General features: G+C 43.5%; 2 protein-coding genes across 2 annotated transcripts; both read left to right on the top strand.

The window, feature by feature from the left end:
- The first annotated feature begins 1,840 nt into the window (after nt 1-1,840).
- Nucleotides 1,841-14,367, top strand: PGD (phosphogluconate dehydrogenase). The gene is made up of 13 exons (XM_075520818.1): nt 1,841-1,965; nt 3,011-3,086; nt 3,516-3,695; nt 3,829-3,894; nt 5,016-5,134; nt 6,545-6,614; nt 6,982-7,116; nt 7,766-7,955; nt 10,587-10,717; nt 11,235-11,368; nt 11,727-11,826; nt 13,354-13,476; nt 14,064-14,367. Exons 1-13 carry the CDS (start codon nt 1,958-1,960, stop codon nt 14,181-14,183), a joined length of 1,452 nt encoding a protein of 483 aa, XP_075376933.1. The 5' UTR covers nt 1,841-1,957; the 3' UTR covers nt 14,184-14,367.
- Nucleotides 14,368-15,936: 1,569 nt separating this feature from the next.
- Nucleotides 15,937-19,314, top strand: CENPS (centromere protein S). Its single transcript, XM_075520821.1, has 5 exons — nt 15,937-16,121; nt 16,419-16,542; nt 16,912-16,945; nt 17,585-17,651; nt 18,675-19,314. The coding sequence occupies exons 1-5, from the start codon at nt 16,080-16,082 to the stop codon at nt 18,828-18,830; spliced, it is 423 nt and encodes a 140-aa protein (XP_075376936.1). The 5' UTR covers nt 15,937-16,079; the 3' UTR covers nt 18,831-19,314.
- The last annotated feature ends 1,471 nt before the right edge of the window (nt 19,315-20,785 follow it).

The following is a 20,785-nucleotide window of genomic DNA, read 5'->3' as shown; positions in this document are numbered from 1 at the left end:
TTCATCCCAGCGAAGGAGTGTATCAGCAACACTGTACATTAATTTCAGGTTTTCATTTTCTTATTTTATTTTGTAAATATATCTGATATTTGGAGCTTGAGTATACAAAATGTAAATATAGTTCATGTATTTGTACTAATTCTGATCCATTTGCTGTATAGCCTTAGGTGTGCAATGCAGATATCTAACTGTGTATGGTAACCTTGCACCACTGAACTGTTAGTGAACGAGGTGAAACAATAAAGGTACAACCAGTGCATTAGCAGATATAATGTGTGCTCTTTTTATTATGATTTAATTCCTAGTGTCTTATATTGAAAGCCTGTCCTGAACAAGTTTATGCTTTTGTGAAAAGGAATTTGTCTCGGCTGTTCTTGAGAAAGATGAGAGGCCCTTCTCATCCTTCCTCGTCCTTTTCCCTTTGATATGTTGTGCAGCATTTCCAAGTAGTTTTTTGGATGCTTTCAAAAGATTCTTTTGCTTGAAAGATAAAATAAGGTTGTCGTAGTGCTGCCAATACTGAACTTGCTTATCTGGGGACAACTGTTAAAAATGACGGGAAGCGTGTGAAATCAAACCACCAAAACGTAACGGCGAAGTATGAGGCACCAGCTCTGTGGACAAAGATGTGTCAGGGAATCCCCATGCATCGTTCTCGTCTTGGTCTGAAAGTGGGAAGTTCTTTGTAGCTTTTAAGTCATGGTGAGGAAACGGGACAGGGCATGTCCCCAAAGCATTTGAGTCCCACAAAAATGGGCCACCGCTTGCTGTCAGACACTTCTCATAACTAAACCAGCTGCATGATGGCAAAATACTTTTATTAGGCTGCTGGCTAGGATCTGTTCGTTATCTGAAAAGCTATCATGGATGTCTTCCTTCTTGCTGCTGTTGCTGAGTGCTTGGTGGTTGTTTTTTGTTGGTTGTTTTTTGTTGTTTTCTTTTTTCAATTGGGCACTTGAGTAACCTGTTAATTTGTTCTGACTGCTCTTCTGACAGCTTATTTAATACTTCAGAGAAGCCGCTAGCTGTTTTACTGCTTTCAGATTCATTCCACTCGCAATGCCCAAAAATAAGGTGGGCCAGAAACTTGATGGGTCAGTTTGCTGCCAGTCTTCACGTTTAGAACATGCTTTTAATGGAAAGTAAACACGCTTAAAATGTAGGTGTCTCTTGATGATGCAGCTGACTGTCACAGAGCAAAGCTATGAAGCTAGCCACCTTTGCCTAAACAGAACTGTTATCTTAATGCTGACAGGTGGGCAGGGTTCCTAAGTGTCCTAAGTGTTCTTTCGCCCACCTCCTAGGACACCTCACAGGCAAACCGATAGTTACGGTACCCGAGGTGATGACTGCTGCCTCGGAAGATGTTTCACCAGCTGAATTTAAGGCAATGACTTCTATAATTAAAGGAGAGAAAAGTCACACTAGGTAGTGCCTGCTGGCTGCTGTTCCTGCGCTGTCCCAGCGGTACGTATTGCTGTAGAAATGAGCATGGCTGTACCCTGACCTTCAGCTGGAGGATGAGGCCGTCCCACAGCGGGGCGGGTGCGGCCTGGCGCGGTGCCGGCCTTCAGGGCCACCTCTGTCCTTGCAGGCGGCGTCGGAGCGTTAACGCCCGAAGGCCAGCACGGGGACCGCCCGCTGCACCCGTCCCGGTGCTCGAGGGCCTTCCCTGCCTGCTGCCTCCGCCCCACTCTCGGGCGAAGGACACTTCCCGCTCTGGCGATACCGCGCAGGCTCCCCGCGGGCCGCCCGCCCCGCCGTGCGCTGTCCCTTTAAGGGGCGAGGCGCCCGAACCATCGGCCCATGGGCGGGAGGCGGGGCTCGCCCGAAGAGCCAATGGGCGCGGCGCGCCGCCCCACCCCGCCCGCGCGGCTGAGGGCCGGCCGGGCGCGCGCCGCAGGCCGAGCCCCGAGAGCCGCCGCCGCCGCTTCCAGCCGCCCTCAGCGCCGCCGCGATGGCTCAGTGAGTGCGGGCGGGGGCCCGGCCGCCGGGCCGCGCGTCCCTCGGGCGGGGCCTCGGCGTGGCTGCCTCCGGGGGTGGGGGCAGCGCCGCAACCGGCTCGTGGTGGTGTGAGAGCCGGGGGTGCCCCCCGCTCGCCGGAGAGGCCTTGTAGACCGTTAGCGGGGAGGGGGGAGCGTGCCCCCGGCGGGCTGAGGGGGAGGCGGGGGCCTTTCTAGCCTCTGCCGAGTGACTTTCTGCAAATCCTGGTTTTTCGGCGAGCTGGTCTGGGGGAAGCGGGTGATTCCGAGCGGTCCCCGCTTTCCTGTTTGGCCGGTTCCGCGGTGTGTCCGGGAGGGAGAGGATGTGGCCCTGGAGCCGCCGGACGGCGGGTTGGTTTTTCACCCACAGAGGTTCTGCGGCGGGTTCTAGAGGCTTTTTGACAAAATCCGGGAGTGATTAGTTTTGGAGTCGTGGCTGTGAAGCAGGAAACTTGTTCCTGACCCGAGGAATAGAAGCAGACAGGTTGGGTTTCTCTGCCTGCACGCCCCTTGCAAGCTGAATTAGGCTGCCTCTAGCAGAATATCCCGTTTCCTCCTTTTTCTTTGCTCACCCCAAATCTGAGACAGTGTGTTGCAGAAGCAAAAAAATGGTGTAGCGTTCAGACATGATGTTCTAGTGCAGCATCTGTTGAACATGGAGCTGTGACAGAGCTGGATCCATCAGTGACATATTAGAGCCACTCGTTTTACTCCCTGCCTCCTAGTGCGATGTTTTGGGTAGCTTACTTTTCTTACTCATCTAGTTGTGTCTTGGTGGTTGGGAAGAGATCTTGGTGACTTGAAACGTTGGTCTGCACTCTGTCTGCTGGACTGACTGGGAGCCACAAGGACCTCTCGCTGTAACAGCCTACAGAATCAATTCAGAGCATGTGCTACAGCGTTTGTTAGGAAGGGGTGGGCTGGCCTAGCAGTTGGCAAGATCAGAACAGTCTGACAGAGGTATGGATGCTAGTGCTAGATCACTGCTAATGAGACTTACTTGGCATTTTTGTCCTTCCACATTCCAGAGCTGACATTGCGTTGATTGGACTGGCTGTGATGGGTCAAAACCTTATTTTGAACATGAACGACCATGGCTTCGTGGTAAGCGAAGGAAAACGAGTCAGAAAGGCTGACTCGCTAGCACTTGGGATTGGAGCTGAGGAGCTGAGCATGTGTGGTTTTTTTTTTTTTTTTTCTCCTTGTGATGGTCTAATGGGTGTTGTTTCCTCCTTTTAGTTATAACCTAGGCCGCCCTTTGTCCCGTTTCCAGGGAAAAACAGCAGTGCATGCCTGTACTCAGCTGATGTGTTAGTTATGTATGATTTTTCCCTGACGTTTGCTTGGCCGTTAACCATAGGTTCCCAACGCACTTGCAAAGGCATGCTGCAGGTTCATCCCTGCTCTGTGTCTTTAGGGAAGGTGGAAGCGGGAGAGCACATGATGTTGAATCTTGCTTATATAACTTGTAGTCTGAGCTAAAGTAACTGTTCTGTTCGCAGCTTTTATTAAAATGTTTTCTTGCTCCCCCAGGTTTGTGCTTTTAACAGGACGGTTTCCAAAGTGGATGACTTTCTGGCCAATGAGGCCAAGGGAACCAAAGTGATTGGAGCTCACAGCCTGGAAGAGATGGTCTCTAAGTTAAAGAAGCCCCGCCGCATTATCTTGCTGGTGAAGGCTGGAAACGCAGTGGATGACTTCATCAATAAATTGGTGAGGCAAACATTCTTTTTGCCTGTGACTCCTGCTGTCTTTTGGAGAAGTTTCCTCTGGAAGATCTCATTATTCGTCATTAATGAGGTTTTGAATGCATGGAGAAAACAAAAATGCTCATTTATTTTGGCAGGTGCCATTGTTGGAGACTGGAGACATCATAATTGATGGTGGGAATTCTGAGTATAGAGATACCACGGTAAGCCTGTTTTCCACCTGAAGTGGATGAATAAAATACACATGATTCTTCTCTGATCATTGCAATAGTCAGTCAATAAGATGCCATTTCCCCTCTGCTTAGGGAAGGCCAAACTGAGTTATCTCTGCAAAACTAGGTCATGCAGCCTATTAAAAAGCAATTGTTACAGTAGTTAAGGACTGTTCTAGAAGTATATTTTTATAGAAGTTGCCCAAATCATCAAAGAACATTTTTATTGATGTCTTTTAAAGAGTGAAGGCCTTTAGAAAATTTCCTGTTGCAATCTTAAAGAGTTTTCAGGGAGATTTGAAAATCTAAGGATATTTATAGATTTGTTGTTATATGTCAATCCTACATGACCACGGGAAGATCCAGTAAGACAGAACTGCTGTTTTGCCTGTCTTGGTAATGCAAACAGCAGAGTAATTATCTGTTTAAAAAAAAAAAAAGCTTGCTTGTGTGCAGGCTGTAACTATAGAAGTTACAGAAGTTACATTAGCGTATCTGGGATGCTTATGTGAAAATGTTGCATTCAAATTGATACTTCTGAATCATAGAAGGGGTGCTGGTATTAGTCTTTCTGCTTTGGCATCCTGATCTTGGATAAGTGAGTTGGCCATACCAGAGTAAAAAACAGGTGCTAAATGAGGATTAATACTTGGGGAGCTTGCAGCTCCCCTTAGGGATCTCAGCCTGTGCTTGTCTCCCACTCAGAGGGAATTAGTTTCCCTTATAGCTCTCCATGCTTGCACCTTCACTCTGCAATGAACTCAGCAACTTCACCTTGGGCCTAATCAGCCTCCCCCACATCTTTGCACACAGCATGTATCACCTGACACTTAATTCTGAGCCTTTTCTAGCCTCAGTACTAGCTCTTTTCTATCCGGTGCTTATAAGGACTTTGTTTTCTCAGCATGTCTCTTTTGCAAGGATCCATGTCAAAGCAACAGGAAGTTTCCTAATGTTCACTTTGGTGTACATACAAGCTTTCTCTAAGGTTGTCTTCTAGCATGTCCAAAGCAGAATTGAAAACCTAATTTTAGGCCTGAATTGCTAACCTTTGTTTGTAAGGCTCTGGCATTAAAAGAAATTAAATAATGCTGCTCTGCATTTTGTTCCAGAGACGTTGTAAGGAACTACAGGAAAAGGGCATCTTATTTGTCGGAAGCGGTGTGAGTGGTGGAGAGGAGGGTGCCAGATATGGTCCTTCACTCATGCCAGGAGGAGCCAAAGAAGCCTGGTAAGCATGAGCTAGTATATTCTTCTTCAGAATGGTCTGCAACAGTCGTCTTCTATTCACGTTGAGAGCTGAGGGAGGACAGGAGGAGGGCGTGGGTGTGGAGAGAAAGAGATACGTTGCCATCTCACTTCCTCAAGGCTCAAGATTTCTCAGCCTAGCTGGGGTCACGGGGCAGTGCTGAGCTTTCATGGTAGGCAAAACAAAGGCAGGTTTTTCTTCCAGGAATTCACAGGCAAAAGTAGTACCTGCAGAAATCTGAAGGGAGAAATGTGTGCCGGGGAGAAAAGAATTTTGCTTACGTTTTAAAAAAGTACTGTTCTTGATGATGATTTTTCTTTTGGGGCCTTACACACTTGGAAAGCTGTTAACCATGAAACAGGCAGCAGCAAACATCCCTGCAGTGACACACATTATAAAAGGAGGCTTCAGTACATATTTGTACTGACTATTGAATACGTGAATTTCTTTGCAAGTTTCTGCTATGCTGCCCTGCTGTTTTGTACTCATGTTAGTGTAAAGGACTGTACATCAATGCTCATATTAGACTTTATTCCTGGTTGCTCATTCTCTCTGTAAATGTAGAAAGAAAAGGTGTGTCCGGGCTTTACCTGAGCTTTAGAATCTCTGAAGTCCCTGTCCGTTGCATTCATACCAATATCAGGCTGTTCAAATTTGACAGCATATAGCCAGAAACAACATAACAGTAATCTGCTGTCCGGTCATCTTTGTGCCATAAACAGCTCAGTACCTGCCACCCTTACCTGAACTTTGTCCCCCCCCTCTTTCACAGCACCTGCAGCCCATGTGCCACCCATGCTCCTTTCCCAGTGGTCGCTTTAGGTTGCTCCAAACTTGGTGTTCAGTAGCGCTGTCCTGTTGGCTGAGCAATTTACTACACCTGGGGAGCCTGGCAATGACAAAAGCTCTTAATTACTGCAGTAATGCAGATAACTATATCCTGACTTGCATTTGCAGAGTTTCTTCCCTCCTTCCCTCTTCTCCTCCAGATCACCCTGGATTTTTCTTGTGGCTATAGAACAGAATGGGATTTTGTTTCAGCTTTGCCACTGATCCTCTCTGAGTGTGAGCCTGTGTCATAACCTGCCTCTATTTCCCTCTTTCTAAAATGGAAGATAATATTTGGGCTCCTTTAGGTACATTAAGCTTGTCTGCACAGTGCTGTAAGCGTGACACGGGCTGTCCCCATTTCTTGCAAACAGTGTCTAGTTCTGGGAAAAACATACATTTTATTTGACATTGTGTGATGGGTTGTCAACCTGCCAGCATGCCCTCCCCCCAAGTTGCCTTTTGGCGGGTTACAGAAGGATGCATCATACCGATGGATTTTTGTTTTCTTGTGGTGTTTGTGTCCTCTGTCTATCTGCTGAGGCATATTATTTCTCCCCACAGGCCCCACATCAAGACCATATTTCAAAGCATTGCTGCTAAAGTGGGATCTGGGGAACCTTGTTGTGACTGGGTAAATATTTATTTGATACTGACCTTAACTTGTGGTTAGAGCTGTGCTTAAGTAGTTTGGTTGCTGAAGCTCATGCATGTTTGTTCTTAATAAAACCAGCTACATTAGTGGGTTGATTTTCTGGCTGACTGCATTCAATTCAAATCTACCATCTCCGATAACTTATCCCATACAATGGAAAAACAAAGTTTTATGGCTGGGTCGTGTGCTGGGGGAGCTAAATGGATCTGTGACCCATAGTGTTTTCAGTCAGTACTGGGCTTGCTTCCTTCCTTCCTGTAGGTGGAAGGAAGCCATGGGCAGGTATTAAACACTGGAAGTAGTGACAGCACTGTTGCTAACAGCATTTTTTGATGTTTCCTGACAGGTAGGAGATGAGGGTGCTGGACACTTTGTGAAGATGGTGCACAATGGGATTGAATATGGAGACATGCAGCTGATCTGTGAGGCCTACCACCTGATGAAAGATGTGGTGGGCATGGAGCATGATGAGATGTCAAAGGTGATCTGTAGTTTTTCGTGTCTTGCCTTCTTGAGCCATGGTGGCCGTCTACCATTGATGGAGGCAACCGGGCTTGCAAAGCAAGCACGTACACGTGAATGTTTATAGAAGTTGTCTAAACTCTCCCATTCTACATCTGATTTCTCCCCAGGAAGCACCTTCTTGTGTAGGGATATGAATTACCTTGCCTGAAAAAAGCTAGTAAAACACTGAGCATTGTAATCAAGCAGGCAAATCTAGCAAAGACCTTGTTGAAGCAAGTCGATAAGTATGATGTGTCTTGAAAGAGCAGTTGTTTCTAGCCTTCAGTGCCTATGATGAGAGGCAACAGGACGGGCTCTGCCTTCCCTGTTGGAGATGGGTGCTCTGCAGCTCTGAGTCTGAGGTGTGCTCCTTCCAGTGCAGGGCTCCTGCACAATGGCCTTTCAGGAGTGCTGAAATCACTGGTAGATGTGGCAGGGTATCAATAACCGGTAACCCAGATAGCATGCCCCCTTCTGTGTGTATACATATATGTATGTATATGTATACATATATCAATAAATCAGTTGATATATATAGTAGGTAGATAGTAAATTAGTGTGTGTATATATATGTGTGCAACACATTTAGTTGTAATACATCTGCAACACTTTTTCTCCTCTTCCAGGTATTTCAGGAATGGAATAAGACAGAGTTGGACTCTTTCCTGATTGAAATCACAGCCAATATTCTCAAATTTAAAGACAGTGATGGCAAATACCTCCTCCCAAAGATCAAGGACAGCGCAGGACAAAAAGGCACAGGAAAGTGGACAGCTATTTCTGCCCTGGAATATGGAGTCCCTGTCACACTCATAGGTAACTGGTTCTTCAATCTGGCCTCGTCTTTCCTACCTGCATGTACCACGTCACAGTAAGGAGCGTGGTAACACAGTAATCTCAGAAATGAGCCCACATTAGGGCTTGGCTTGCAGCATAGGCTCTTCTAGGTGTAGCTGTTGCAGTCTTTCTGCCCTTGAGAGCTGTTACTGTTTTTCTTTGCTGGGCTTGTTTTTACCTTGCTTCTCAAATGTTGGTAGTACTGTTATCATGCCTTTGTCCATGGTATCTTCGCAGTGCTGGTGATGAATTGGTGACAGGTGAACGTAAGTGCTGTGCTAGAAGTGTTGTGCTAGATTGATGCAACCTTCCTCTCGGTAATCCTCCACCTTATCTGCTACTCCAAATCCCATCATAGCCTAAAAATGATTAAAAAAAAAAAAAAGAAAAAAGGGGGAGGCAGGACACCCGCAAAACCTTGTTGCTTGACCACTGCTTGATAGATACTTAGCCTTCTCTGAAGGCGTAAGAATTATTTTTCAGATCTCTACCTCAGTCTTCTATTTCTATGTTTCAGTATAACTTAGCTCACCCAGCATTAGTGTGACTAAACGAGGGCCGGACTGTATGGTGGGTTGAGAAGCACGGACAGATTTTTTTGAGAATAGTGGCGGACTGCTACCCTATGGTGGTGGCTGCTGTTTTTCCACCGCAACAGTTGATTGTGGCGTTTCTTTATACGCTCTGGACTGCTGCTGGTTTTTGTTTTGTGGCTAATAAGGCTGCTGATCCAAAGCCAAACTAAGATGATGGAAATGTATTTTGTAATTGCTTTGAATTATATGCCTAAAGTGTGCAAATTTACCTGCTCACATACATACCTAACAGTCTCGTTACCTACCCTTTTATCTAACCTGGCTTCTGAATGGAATTGTGACACAGGAGTTGTAATACATCTGCAACACATTTAGAGCGCTCTCTTACCACAGGTCCCATGTAGACTTTCTCGTTGAGTAAGTTAGTTGACTCAACAGGTTCTTTGCTCTAGGACTTGCTTTAATTTTCATGCTTTCTCTACCTCTTTTTCCTTTGCCTTGGCTGGTCAAGTTCTGTCATATTAGAAGAAAAGAAAAACTATATTCAGTAGGCTCAAAGAGAGTAATTGCAGTGATAGCTATCAGAGAAACATGGCTGCATTCCAATAACATATTTTTACAAAACAAGTTTTGTAAATGGTTTTAATATCTACTACAGCTATAGTCTTTCAGTTCTAGGCTTGAAACAGTGTTGTTAATCTTGTGCTGTTAATATTCTGCTGTTTGGGGTTCTTGCAAAGATCAAGGGTGGAGGAGACACTCCCTGATTAGTCCCCTACAATGCCAGGAGAGCATTGTTAGGTAATGATGACTTGATAGGGAAGTACGTGCAATAGCCCTTGTGCAAACGTGGCCGTTCTTAGGGCAGTTGCTGCGTGTGTGGTTTTACTGCATAAGCATGACTTGCAGACTTCTGCTTGTAAAAGCAGAGCCGTGCTTTTTCCTGATTTCTGATTTCCCCCCCACTTCTCCTCCCCAGTGTAGAAGGAAGTTTTTGCAGAAATGGAGACAAGCCAGTTCTGATTTTGATACGGTCTGTTAATCCTACTGCAGAGAGGATCCAGAATCTTGTGAAAACATTACTCATTCATCTTTTTTTTGGTTGGGTTGGTTTGGTTGGGGGGTGGGTGGGTGGGTGTTGTTTTTGCATTTGGTTTGGGTTTTTTCTTTTTTTTTGTAATTCACGACTTGCTTAGAAGGTGGAGGAAAAGTCCACTATGAAGACTAGAATAAACTTGATTGCTTTTCTTCTATCAGACTCTGGAAAGGAAACTTTTTTTTTTTTCCATTTAACAATACTGTCTTCAATTGCAAATAAGTACAACTTAAAACAGCATGATTAGGAATTGACTGAGCCAGATCAAGAGATTGGCATTCAGGCTTTCTCTTTAGGAGCTGAAGATACTGCTTGGCTAACTCCTTAGCCCTGGCGAATGACATTTAGTAACCTGCTTAATGATGTTATAAAACTTTCTTATGGGCTTCTGAATAATAGTGTTACGGGCCTACCAGATTTGTAAAACTTATTTCCTCTTATAAGTTCACCTGCTGATTTATTCTTGATTTTAATTGCTCTTACTTTGAATTTGTGTATTTCAAAGCACATCTAGTTAATGTGAGTTGGCATTTATGCAATAGCTTTTTATCTTCAAAGCATGATACGATCATTAGTGAAGTCTTCAGCCTTGCCTGTCCCTAGACTGCAGTGCAACGCTGTCTGTTTTTTATAGATAGGAAGAGATTTTAAAGTAAATTCTTCAAACTAAGAGCTGGTGAAGGTTCCTGAGGATAAATTTTCATGCGGATGACTTGTGGCTTTTTTTTTTTTCTTTATCATTTGAAAGCTGTATCAGTCAATATTTACCCAATGGTTATGCTGACTGGCAGTTTGGTCCCTCAGTAATGCTGTTGAAATAATTCATTTGTACACCTCTCTTCCCATGTGACTCTGTTTCACTGTGTATGTGGCTCATCATTCAGTGGCGCTCTCACTGTGTGCTTTAGGACAAGTATCTCAGACCTTAACAGTGATGCTGAACTTTCTAATTATCTTCCCTTTCCTACGTACTTAAAGGTGAAGCTGTGTTTGCACGGTGCCTGTCTTCCCTCAAGGATGAGAGAGTACAGGCCAGTAAGCTGCTGGATGGGCCTAAAATGACTCAATTCAGTGGGAACAAGAAGGCCTTTCTGGAGGACATACGCAAGGTGAGTCGTTGTGCTTGCCAGAGTGCCGTATTAAAGCTGCATATCAAAGCAGCTTTTGGATGCTGTAAATCCTAGTGAGGAGCTCTTGTGTTTGCATGTCATGACAATTGAGTCCTGCTTCCAGCCGTCCCATTGTGCATTGTCTAGTGGTGTCCACAAAGCATAATGTGACCAATTCTTTTCCTGACCAAAGAACAGTCCTGAAGGAATTCAGGTCTCAGCCACAGTGGGCAGTGACAACTAGCTGGGGTGCAGAGGTCATAATTCATGCACAGGAGCTTACTTTTTCACCCCTCAACACTCCCATCGTTGTAATGGGGGTAATAGCTCGTGATCTCTCTCTGTTGAGACCAAACTTTCCAACAATTGGAAAGGATATTTTGGTTCTCAGATAGCTGGAATGTGGCTACTGTACTCAACCCTGATGAGATGTGGACTAAACAGAGCATGTAGACTGTGAAGTTTCTCGTTTGACTTTGTGGGACTTCACTTGGAATGTGAATTTGGTTTTTTTTAGGCCCTGTATGCTTCCAAGATTATCTCATATGCTCAAGGCTTCATGCTGCTGAGACAGGCAGCCAAAGAATTTGGCTGGACACTGAATTACGGTGGCATTGCACTGATGTGGAGGGGAGGCTGCATCATCAGAAGGTAATTAAGATGAGGAGGTAATTTAGTTGCTGAGGGGATAATTTGGAGCAGGCAATTTGGTTTATGCAGTGCTAGACTGACAAGCCTAAGGATTTTCTTGGAAAATCCACGGAGTTAATCTGCTGATAAGATACTGAGAAGCTGTTTCCGTAGACGGCACTAAAGGTTACCAGATGAAGCCAATTTTCTGGTGGCTTAGCTACTGCAGAGTTTCTTTGGTCTTTGTTTTGTTTGCGTCTTTCTTAATGTTTGCAATCTGAGTCTGGCTGAGTCAAATTTTGGCACTGTCAGTTTTGGATTCTGGGCCTTTGTTGGAAGCTGTGAAATTTTATTCCTGGTTTACATGTGTTCTGCCTAGTGTGTTCCTGGGAAAAATCAAAGATGCTTTTGATCGAAACCCTGAGCTCCAGAATTTGCTGTTGGATGATTTCTTTAAGACAGCTGTTGAAAACTGTCAGGTGAGTTTCCAAGGAAGGAAGAGCATAAAAACAATAGTTTACAGTCTGGACTTTTTCAGCTTCTTTCTCAGGAGTTACCTTCACAAATATATTTAGACTGAAAAATTAACATCCTTGAAACCTATTTATACAGCATCCTTAATCCCAAAGATCTCTAAACAATCCTTAAGCTCTTCGGGACTATGTGTTTATCTGTACGCACATTATGTATGGGTGTAGGAATTAATCATCTGTGGCTTCAAGGTACCCTTCTTTAGTAGAATATATCAGTCATACAGGATCAGGACAGGAAGGAACTACATAGTTGGAGCTGGTTGAAATTGAACAAGAAAGTTGCTGTGATGAGGTAGGCTATACTGAGGTCTGAGTTAGAATTTCCCAGACACCAGGGTTAGTGACCTGTCCTTGAAAAAATGCCTACAAATGCCTCTTGCCTCTATTTCATCAGAAAGTTGGAGAATGTTAGTTCTAAATGAAGGAAAAAAAGGGGGTTGCATAACTGAAGCACTGCTTTATACCTCAGCATCCAGGTACATCAAACGATGAACTGAGGTCTCGTGTAGTGCTGCAAGGTATATTTGTACTGTCAACCTAAAGACAATACAGGAGCAAAATAGTCCTTGTTGTGTCATGGTTCTTCTCTTTGATGCTAGCCAAGCTACTATTAAGAACTTAAGGTTTCTGTTTTACTATTACAGAAGAGCCTTAGGTAGAATTCTAGCGATTCAGAAGAACCACAATGTCAGGAACAAATGTCTAGCCTGTGTGAACGTTCTCATCACTGCCCCGTATCCCGTGCCTACTGTGCACTTGGATTTCAGTTGTACAGAGTATAAAGCTCTGTTCTATTACCATTGTTTGCAGTAGCACCAAAATAACAGTGTTCCAGGCCTGCCATTCATTGGACCTAGGTTTGTCCAAACAGTGTCCTGATTTGGACAGAGTTGACAGGCAGAACTAAAACCAGATTATCTGACCAACAAAGAAGTCATATATTGTCATTAATAATTCTTTTAAATGAAGCTGAATATTCCATGCAGGTAACTAAATCAGATGTACAGTTGAAATGAGGATAATCCACATGTCTGTCTGAAGTATTGTGCTGACCTCTTATGCCCTTGGGTGGGCTTTGTACTGTGCTTGATTAGAGGGTCTGAAAGTGCCTCAGTCTTTGCTCAGTATGTTCCCCGCTGTGTTCATGCTTTTGGGATGCACTGATGATTTTTATGTGAAAGAACCAGCATCCTTGCTGGAGGCTGTGGTTTGATTGCATGTGAAGTATATGTCTGCACTTTTATTGTCCTGTTTGCTAACTCTATCTTACTTGCCATTATTTTGGATCAACCTTGTTTATGTAAAATCAGGAATCTACTGCTGCATTTGCTCAGACTTGGTCATTAGATTTCATATAATGTGAAATAGCACATGCTGTTATACTAGAATAGTTCATATGCCTGCACATACCTCTGAGCAAGCACTGATTAGTTTCTTTCTTTTTTCTACCCCCGCCCCTTTCCTCTCTCCCAGGACTCCTGGCGACGTGTAATCTGTACTGGAGTGCAGATTGGTATCCCTATGCCCTGCTTCACTACAGCACTTTCTTTTTATGATGGATACAGGCATGAAACATTACCAGCTAACCTGATTCAGGTAGGTGCCTGAAATAGTGTAGCAGATCCTCTGGCTACTGAAATATCACCATGTTGTTATTTAAATACTGGTCTAAAGGCCATGATGGCACTATGTCCTAATCACTCCAACAATGTAAAGATAAAGGCATCGATTGCCTAATATAATTCTGTTAAACCTGAAATTCACAGCAGTAAAGTACTATGAGATGTCTGGATAAAGAACACCAGAGATATTGGTATGACAGTGCCCAGCATGTGTTAGTATTCCATCTGTGAACCAAGGGTAATGATATCTTTGAATCAAAATGCTTTTTAAAGAAGTAAGTATCTGTGAACCTTTGGATGTACGCAAGTGCTTGTTTTTTAGATTAGTACCTAGCAGAAATAATATACTTGTCTTTCTATAGAACTCTTAATTACTAGATATTAGTAAATGTTTCATTGCAGTGATTTTGCTAATAATGAGAAAATAACTTTAAAGGTTATAATACTGGAGTCAAGATCTTATTTCTAGTATTCCTGTAGTCAAGTATCAGTAGGTGCAACTTTTAGTACTCGTATGACTGATGTTCATGTGTCTATTTTGTGTGTGTGTTCTTATTCTAGGCTCAGCGGGATTACTTTGGTGCACATACATATGAATTATTATCGAAGCCAGGTGTATTTATCCATACTAACTGGACAGGCCATGGAGGAAATGTGTCCTCTTCTGCCTACAATGTCTAATGGCAGTATTTCCTCTTGAAGCCAAGATACTGTAGATCTCAGATATTCCTCCTAGAATACCACTTTTTACTGTACTGTGCTAGAACTTGTGTTTGGACACTTTTGTAATAACTTGTGGGTCTATTTCATATATATATATATATATATCACATAAGAAAGCTAAATAAACTTGCTTATAAATTCATTGAGGTGTTTTCTTTCCACTGCTGCTGGCCAAAACTGGCTAAAATGTCTTCATGCAGTATTTGACAGAATACATTTTAAAATTATAATATTTTTATTGTATTATAGTGCATAAACTCATAGGGATCAAGATAGAGATGACTGCATTTCAATAATTGCTAAAGTGGAGGATGGCAGACAGCACAATATTCCAGACAACACAAGATTCCAGGGAGGTAAAGGCCTTTTTTTGGTTGTCATAGTTTATCATAACAGGCAGTAGCTTGGTTCTTAAAGATTAATTCCTGGGTGTTCCCCTGCACACACAGTCTTTCACACTGTGAGCTCTGTTTTCCATGAAGGGTGGGATGGATCGTGGAGAAACTTGAATGCAGGTCAAGGGTGTCAAGGCTGATACTCCTGTCACCAAGCCGTTCTCCCTTCAACTGTTGCTCCAGTTTTAAGCTCTGGCATAAACTGTTGGCTTAGCTGTGTGAAAAGCTTGCACTTTTCCCCCAATCTCCCTGCTTTTTTGCCTCCTTTTCCCATGGGGCAATTAAAAGTACCTGCTGTAGCATGCAAAGTTGGCCCTATTTGATATCCTCTTCCTGCAGTCCCACTGCCAATCATCATTCTGAAAATTCACCAGGGTGCCTGTACCTCTTTTTTCTCAGAACCTCTCAAGTATTAAATTTTGTGCCATGCACTAGATTTTTATATTAATTTTTTGCTCCATTTATTTCTGCTAAGATAGTTAGCTACTTAGTTGAATATCTGTATAATTAGCACAAGATTACTTTTAATTTAAAGCAACTTTTCTGCAACTTACGTTGTAAGATTTAGGAATTCTGTAAAATAAATGTGTGACATTGCAGGCGATAGTGATAATAGGAGGGTCGTGAACATTTTAGCAGTCAGTTTGCCCCAGTTTAGGTTCTCCTAAACTGCAGGGGAATTGTGTTGGAAATCACCGTGGTGGACAGTAGGAACAGTTTTGCGAGTTTATTGTGTGCGTAGGCACTGTGTTTTGGGGGAGAACGGGATACTCCCACCAATCTATTTTAGTGCTTAGTATGATACTAGTGCTGCGAAAAATACCTGTCTGGAATCACGTTGTGCTAAACCCGGAGAGCTACTCGGTGAGAGCGAGCAGGATGTGCCTCCCTGGGTTTATCAGGAGCAGTGCTGCTTCTGTAATCTCGTTTGAAGTGAACCGTTTAGGGCTGAGGGAAGGCACGGGGACACCAGCCGATGTGCCTTACGCCTCTCTCGCTAGCTGAGGTTTGATCTCTGCCGGACACCTGCATTAACTCCCCATAGAGGGTCCATCTTTCATGCTCCAGGTGGGTCCAGAGCCCTCATGTAAGGTGTTGGAACAGGACGGGTGCGGTAACCACTGCTTAAAACCGGACCGTGCCCAAGGTCGTAGCCTCGCAGGGTAACGTGCAAAGCCTTCTGCAGACCGCGTCCCGCCGGCCCGTCCTACGGCGGGACACTTGTTTTCCTCGCCGGTAGAAGAGCGTCTCCAAACACTCCCGGTCAGCAACAAGGCGGGGCCGGGGCGGCTGCGGTGGCGGTTGCTGGGGAGGGCTCGGCTCTCCCTCGGAGCAGCCCCTTTCCCGCCCCGCAGGTAACGGCGCTGCCCCGGGCTGCGCGGGGCGGGGGCTCCCGACATGGCGGCGGCGCGGCCCCGCCCCGCCGCGCTGGGCGGGAAACCCAGCTGAGGGCCGCGCCATGGCGGCGGCGGAGGGTGAGGAGCGGCTGCTGCTCACCCAGGTACGACGGGGCCGGCGCCCCCTCCTCCTGCCCGGGCCCACGGCCCTGGCCCCGCTCCGACCCTGCCGGGGCTGGCCCCCAGCGCCGCCGGGGGAGGGCCCGGCCGGGACAAGATGGAGCCGTGGCGGGGGCGGCGGGGTATGGGGTACTGAGCGGTAAACGTGGTGTTGCTGGGCGTGTTGGGGTCCGTAAACGGTCGTTTATGTTGCGTCCTTTTAAATAGTTTGGATAATTTATGCAAGAGCTGGTGTGTCAGTTTGCAGAGAACTGACCTGTCGCTGCCTTGGATCCTTTCAGAGGCTGAAGGCTGCGGTTCACTACACGGTTGGCTGCCTGTGTCAGGATGTTGCGGAGGACAAAGACATGCAATTCAGCAAACAAACCATTGCAGCTATTTCGGAGATCACCTTCAGGCAGTGTGGTACAGAAGTTTGCGTATTATCTATTTGTTCAAGAGCAATTGCTGGAGAGATGATGCTTTAAAAAAAAAAAATAGTACTGGAACTAGGCATCACTGATGCATTGTTTCTTGCGTTATGTTTTTAAAAGTACAAGAAATCGCGATTCTATTTTTCAGACCTGGAAAAAGCATTTAAATGTAGGTGGAAATATTGTGTGGGCCACCTGCCTGTGCAAGAGAGTGGGACATAATAACAAGTTACAGTCGCTTCTCATAACTAACCTGGATAATTTGCAGTTACACCTTTGTAACAGCTAGAACCGTATTATGTATCTCTTCCTACTCAGAGTTAGCATTTTAAAATATGTGGCGTCTTTGTGTTTTCTCCAGAGAACTTTGCAAAAGACCTCGAAATGTTTGCAAGGTAGGTACTGGAACACTTGATTGTTATGAAGGCTTTCTTTTTTTGTATTCAGCTCCAATAACTAGATAATCTTTAAAATAATGTCTTGTAATTCAAGTTTTAAAGCGTTCTATTGGCTGATTAAATAGTGGCAGTGAAGTTAGGAAATAGATATTCCCCTGTAGGTTCTTCCTGATCTTGGAAGTTCATTTACATGGTACAAGTGGTTGTTTAGATTAATGACCGTATATAATTGTCAAATGCGTTGATACGTAGTGGTACTGGATGGTTTGGGAGTGGCAGATGCTTACTAGCATGCCTGTGTTTCATCTGGTTGCTCTAAGGAGGTAAGAGCATGTTTTAAGGAGTCAAAACTTTACACAGTGACCTACTGGCAAGTAAGAGGGAACGGAACAGTGGCACTTGAAGTTCTGGTTGCTAAATTCTACTGTTTTTACACAAGAAATGTGGGAATTGAGATGTACACGTACAAACTTGTAAAAGAGGTTTTTGCATGTTATAGTTGGAAAAGATAGGCATGTTTGGTTTAGTGGGTCCCTACTAAGGCCTTTTAGTTAGTGTTCTGAATTAGATGCTGTATGGCCTCTTATGACCAAATGCTGGCAAACACATTAAGGGGTAATTTTTAATTTTATGCAGGCATGCAAAACGAAGCACAGTCTCCACAGAAGATGTGAAGCTTTTGGCTAGAAGGAGCAATTCTTTGGTGAGATTCACTGTATTTTCTGTCTCACAACATTCTTAAACCGATTGGTCAATTCCTAAGAGCATTTGAATGAAGGCTATAGATGATGAAGCAACTGTTGCTCAAGCAATTTCACTGGCTTATAGATGATGGATGGGCACAATCCAGTGATTTTTAAAATTTTAATCTTATTTTGCTTCATGACACTGTGCATCACTGTGGGAACACAGATCTGATTGCAATTCGAGCAGCAATGTTCTGGTTGCAACAGGGCTGCTGAGGTTCCAAGCACAAAAGTGCTATAAACAGACACATTACAGCATTGTCAACCCTGGAAGTAAATCACTTCGTTTTTTCCTGATGTTGTGTTCCTTTGTTTTAGCCTAAGGTCAGGAATAGCTTGAGTCCACCTTGAGGTACTAAGTCTCCTAACATTAATATAGGGACAATTGACATTATTGTATTCTCTCATGTCCTGGCCTGTATGATGTTCAGTGGACTTAAATTCACTGTGTTAAGACATTCCTGTAAATGCTTCTGTGAAGAAGAATACTTCCAATACTAATTTTAATTTTATGTGAAGGGATTTTTTCCTTCCATCTGTGATTTGAAATATGCAATGTGAACTTGTCTGAAAAGGCATAGTAAGTGCTGGAGCTGAATTTTGTGTTCCTAACTATCATGTGCTGTTTATGTCAAGTGGATGCAGAGGAGTCTTGCAATGTTTTTGTACTCAGATTCTCTCGGCAAACTACAACTCTGAGTAACTGCTAATGTTGCTGTCTTGATTCTAGAGATGGATGTAACATACTTTTATAAATCCTAGTCTTGCCAGGGCATTTCAGTATCTGAGGATATCCAGCTTAGACTGAGGGCTTTGTGCAAGAATTAAAACTACTTGATGTTTGTCAGCCTTTTTGGAGTGTTGGTCATATTTTTTGTAATAAGAATTTGCCCTGTTGATTTCTCTTAAACATTTCTCTCTAATTTCTCATGAATAAATGAAGTTCCTCAGTAGATGATTGATCAGTTTATTGTTGTCAGCTAAAGTATATCACCCAGAAGAGTGAAGAGCTCGCATCAAGTAACATGGAGCAAAAGGAGAAGAAGAAAAAGAAGTCCAGTGCAGCTAAGGGAGGGAGAACTTCTGGGGAACAAGAAACAGCTGTGACTGAAAGTGAAGATTCCAACATGGCATGATTTACCTTTCAAGTAATGTCTCTGGTCATTTTCTCTTATAATCCTAGAGGAACCCAAATAAGCCTGTTAGGGATTCCTCTTGCAGGTTAGCAACAGTAATGAATCTTTATGTTTTTAGGTGAACATGATTAGTTGGATTTTTTTGTTCCAAAAATGAAAGGTCTGTCAGAATTCAGTAAAGCTTACAGCCAAAGTGCCTTAAGTGCTCACAAAAAGGTATCTTACTGTTATTAAAAAGAAAATCCTTTAAATAAAGAGTTTAAAGCAGAACATTCTCACTGACCATAATACCTCACTATGTGTGACTCCCTCCGTGCTGCTACTTAGTTTCTCCAGTAATTGTTTGACTTCCTCCTTGCTTCCATTTTTGATACTTTTTCTTAGGTATTTTGAGTATTTTATTTTGTTTTAATAGCCATATCTCTCACTTGTTGTCTTGACAATTAAAACATGTTTTGTGTCATTTTTCACCTGTGATACTGCTGGTGTACAATCGTCACTTTGAATAAGTTGCATTATATTTCTAAATTTTACTATTGTAACATGGCTCTGGAGTGGTGGTCAGAAATTGCCCTCTGCTGGACTGAGAGGGACTTAGCGAATGCTCTTGATTGAAAAGAAGCAGATTTAAAGACATAAGGTATTAGACAGATATAGCCAAGTGCAATGAGAAGGCTGCTTAAGCTACTGCATGGGCAAACTTTATTAAGCAAGAATATGCTTGCCAAGGATAGTCCAAAATACGCAGGAAGAGAGGAAAGACTTGAACACTGTTTCTCTTGCTCAGTCCTTGATTCATGAGACAAGCTCTTCCTTGAAGCCACTTGTTCCTTCCTGAAGGATACAGCTTAGGGCAACTCCCCAAAACCAAGTTTAAAATCATCAGGTTCTCATTTTAGTAAGACTCATACCTTAAATACTACCCCAAGATAAAGAAGGTACCAGATGACAGAATATTTTTGATCACCCTTGAGAACTTTTAGGTGTAGCCTTGCTCCTTGTTTAAAACCCTTCTCTTGAAAGAAGAGTGCACTTTCTGGACTAGAGTCACTCCGCTATACACGACACAATGGTAAAAGAGTAATGCTCCAGACTCCTTACCTGTGCTCCCTTTTATTCTTGCTCTGTATTTGAGCTATTAAGCAGTAGTGGATAGGGAAAAATAAACATGCCTTTTTTAGGCTGTAACTATCCAATATTGATCAAATAAGATCAAGTGCTACAGTGTAGAAGAAAATAGGAATGTCATGAATCCCTATCTCTGGCTCTGTACAGGAAACTTTCCACAATGACACTTTACCCTTCCTTTCCCCTGTCCAAAACTGTTCCACTTGCAGGGATGAGATATTTTTCAGAATTCTTCTTCTACTGACTGATGCAGGCTAGGTAGATGATAAACTATCAGTTCTGTAATCAACAGGAAATCTGTCCTCTTGGCATACCAGTGCTTACATTACTCAGTTTTCATATTGTTCTTTTTTTTAATGCCACTATACATTACTTGCTTTCTTGACATTCATGAGGCATTATTTACCTTAATGTATGTACCCTGGTCATCAACCCAATCCCACAGGAGATGCAAAAGTTTTTTCTTGGTGCTTTAAGGGAGAAATCATTAATGCAGTGTTGAAGACCATTAATTGAGGATACTCATTCATAGCAAATCTATTGCTGAAGAAGGAATCTGTTACAAGGTGGAATCTCTGTTATAAGGTAGGTTTGTCTACTTGAATGTATTAGTGATAAAGACTTCAACTCAAGGCTTTGAGGTTCTAAAATTTTTACCCTGAAAAAAGCATAATGGCAGCCCCCCTAGGTTTTCACATGTTTTCTAGCTATGTTTTAGACCTTCCATACTGTATCCCTCCCTCTTGAACGCCTATACAAAATCCATCCTCATGAATCATGGGCAGGTCAGTCACCCTGTTCAAAAGTTAAAGCTTCTTAAATATTAC

This window comes from Mycteria americana, chromosome 18 (assembly GCF_035582795.1).
Source record: "Mycteria americana isolate JAX WOST 10 ecotype Jacksonville Zoo and Gardens chromosome 18, USCA_MyAme_1.0, whole genome shotgun sequence".
Classification (NCBI taxonomy): Eukaryota; Metazoa; Chordata; class Aves; order Ciconiiformes; family Ciconiidae; genus Mycteria; species Mycteria americana.
The sequence above is the reverse complement of the archived record's forward strand: the minus strand, read 5'-3'. Positions and strand labels throughout refer to the sequence as shown.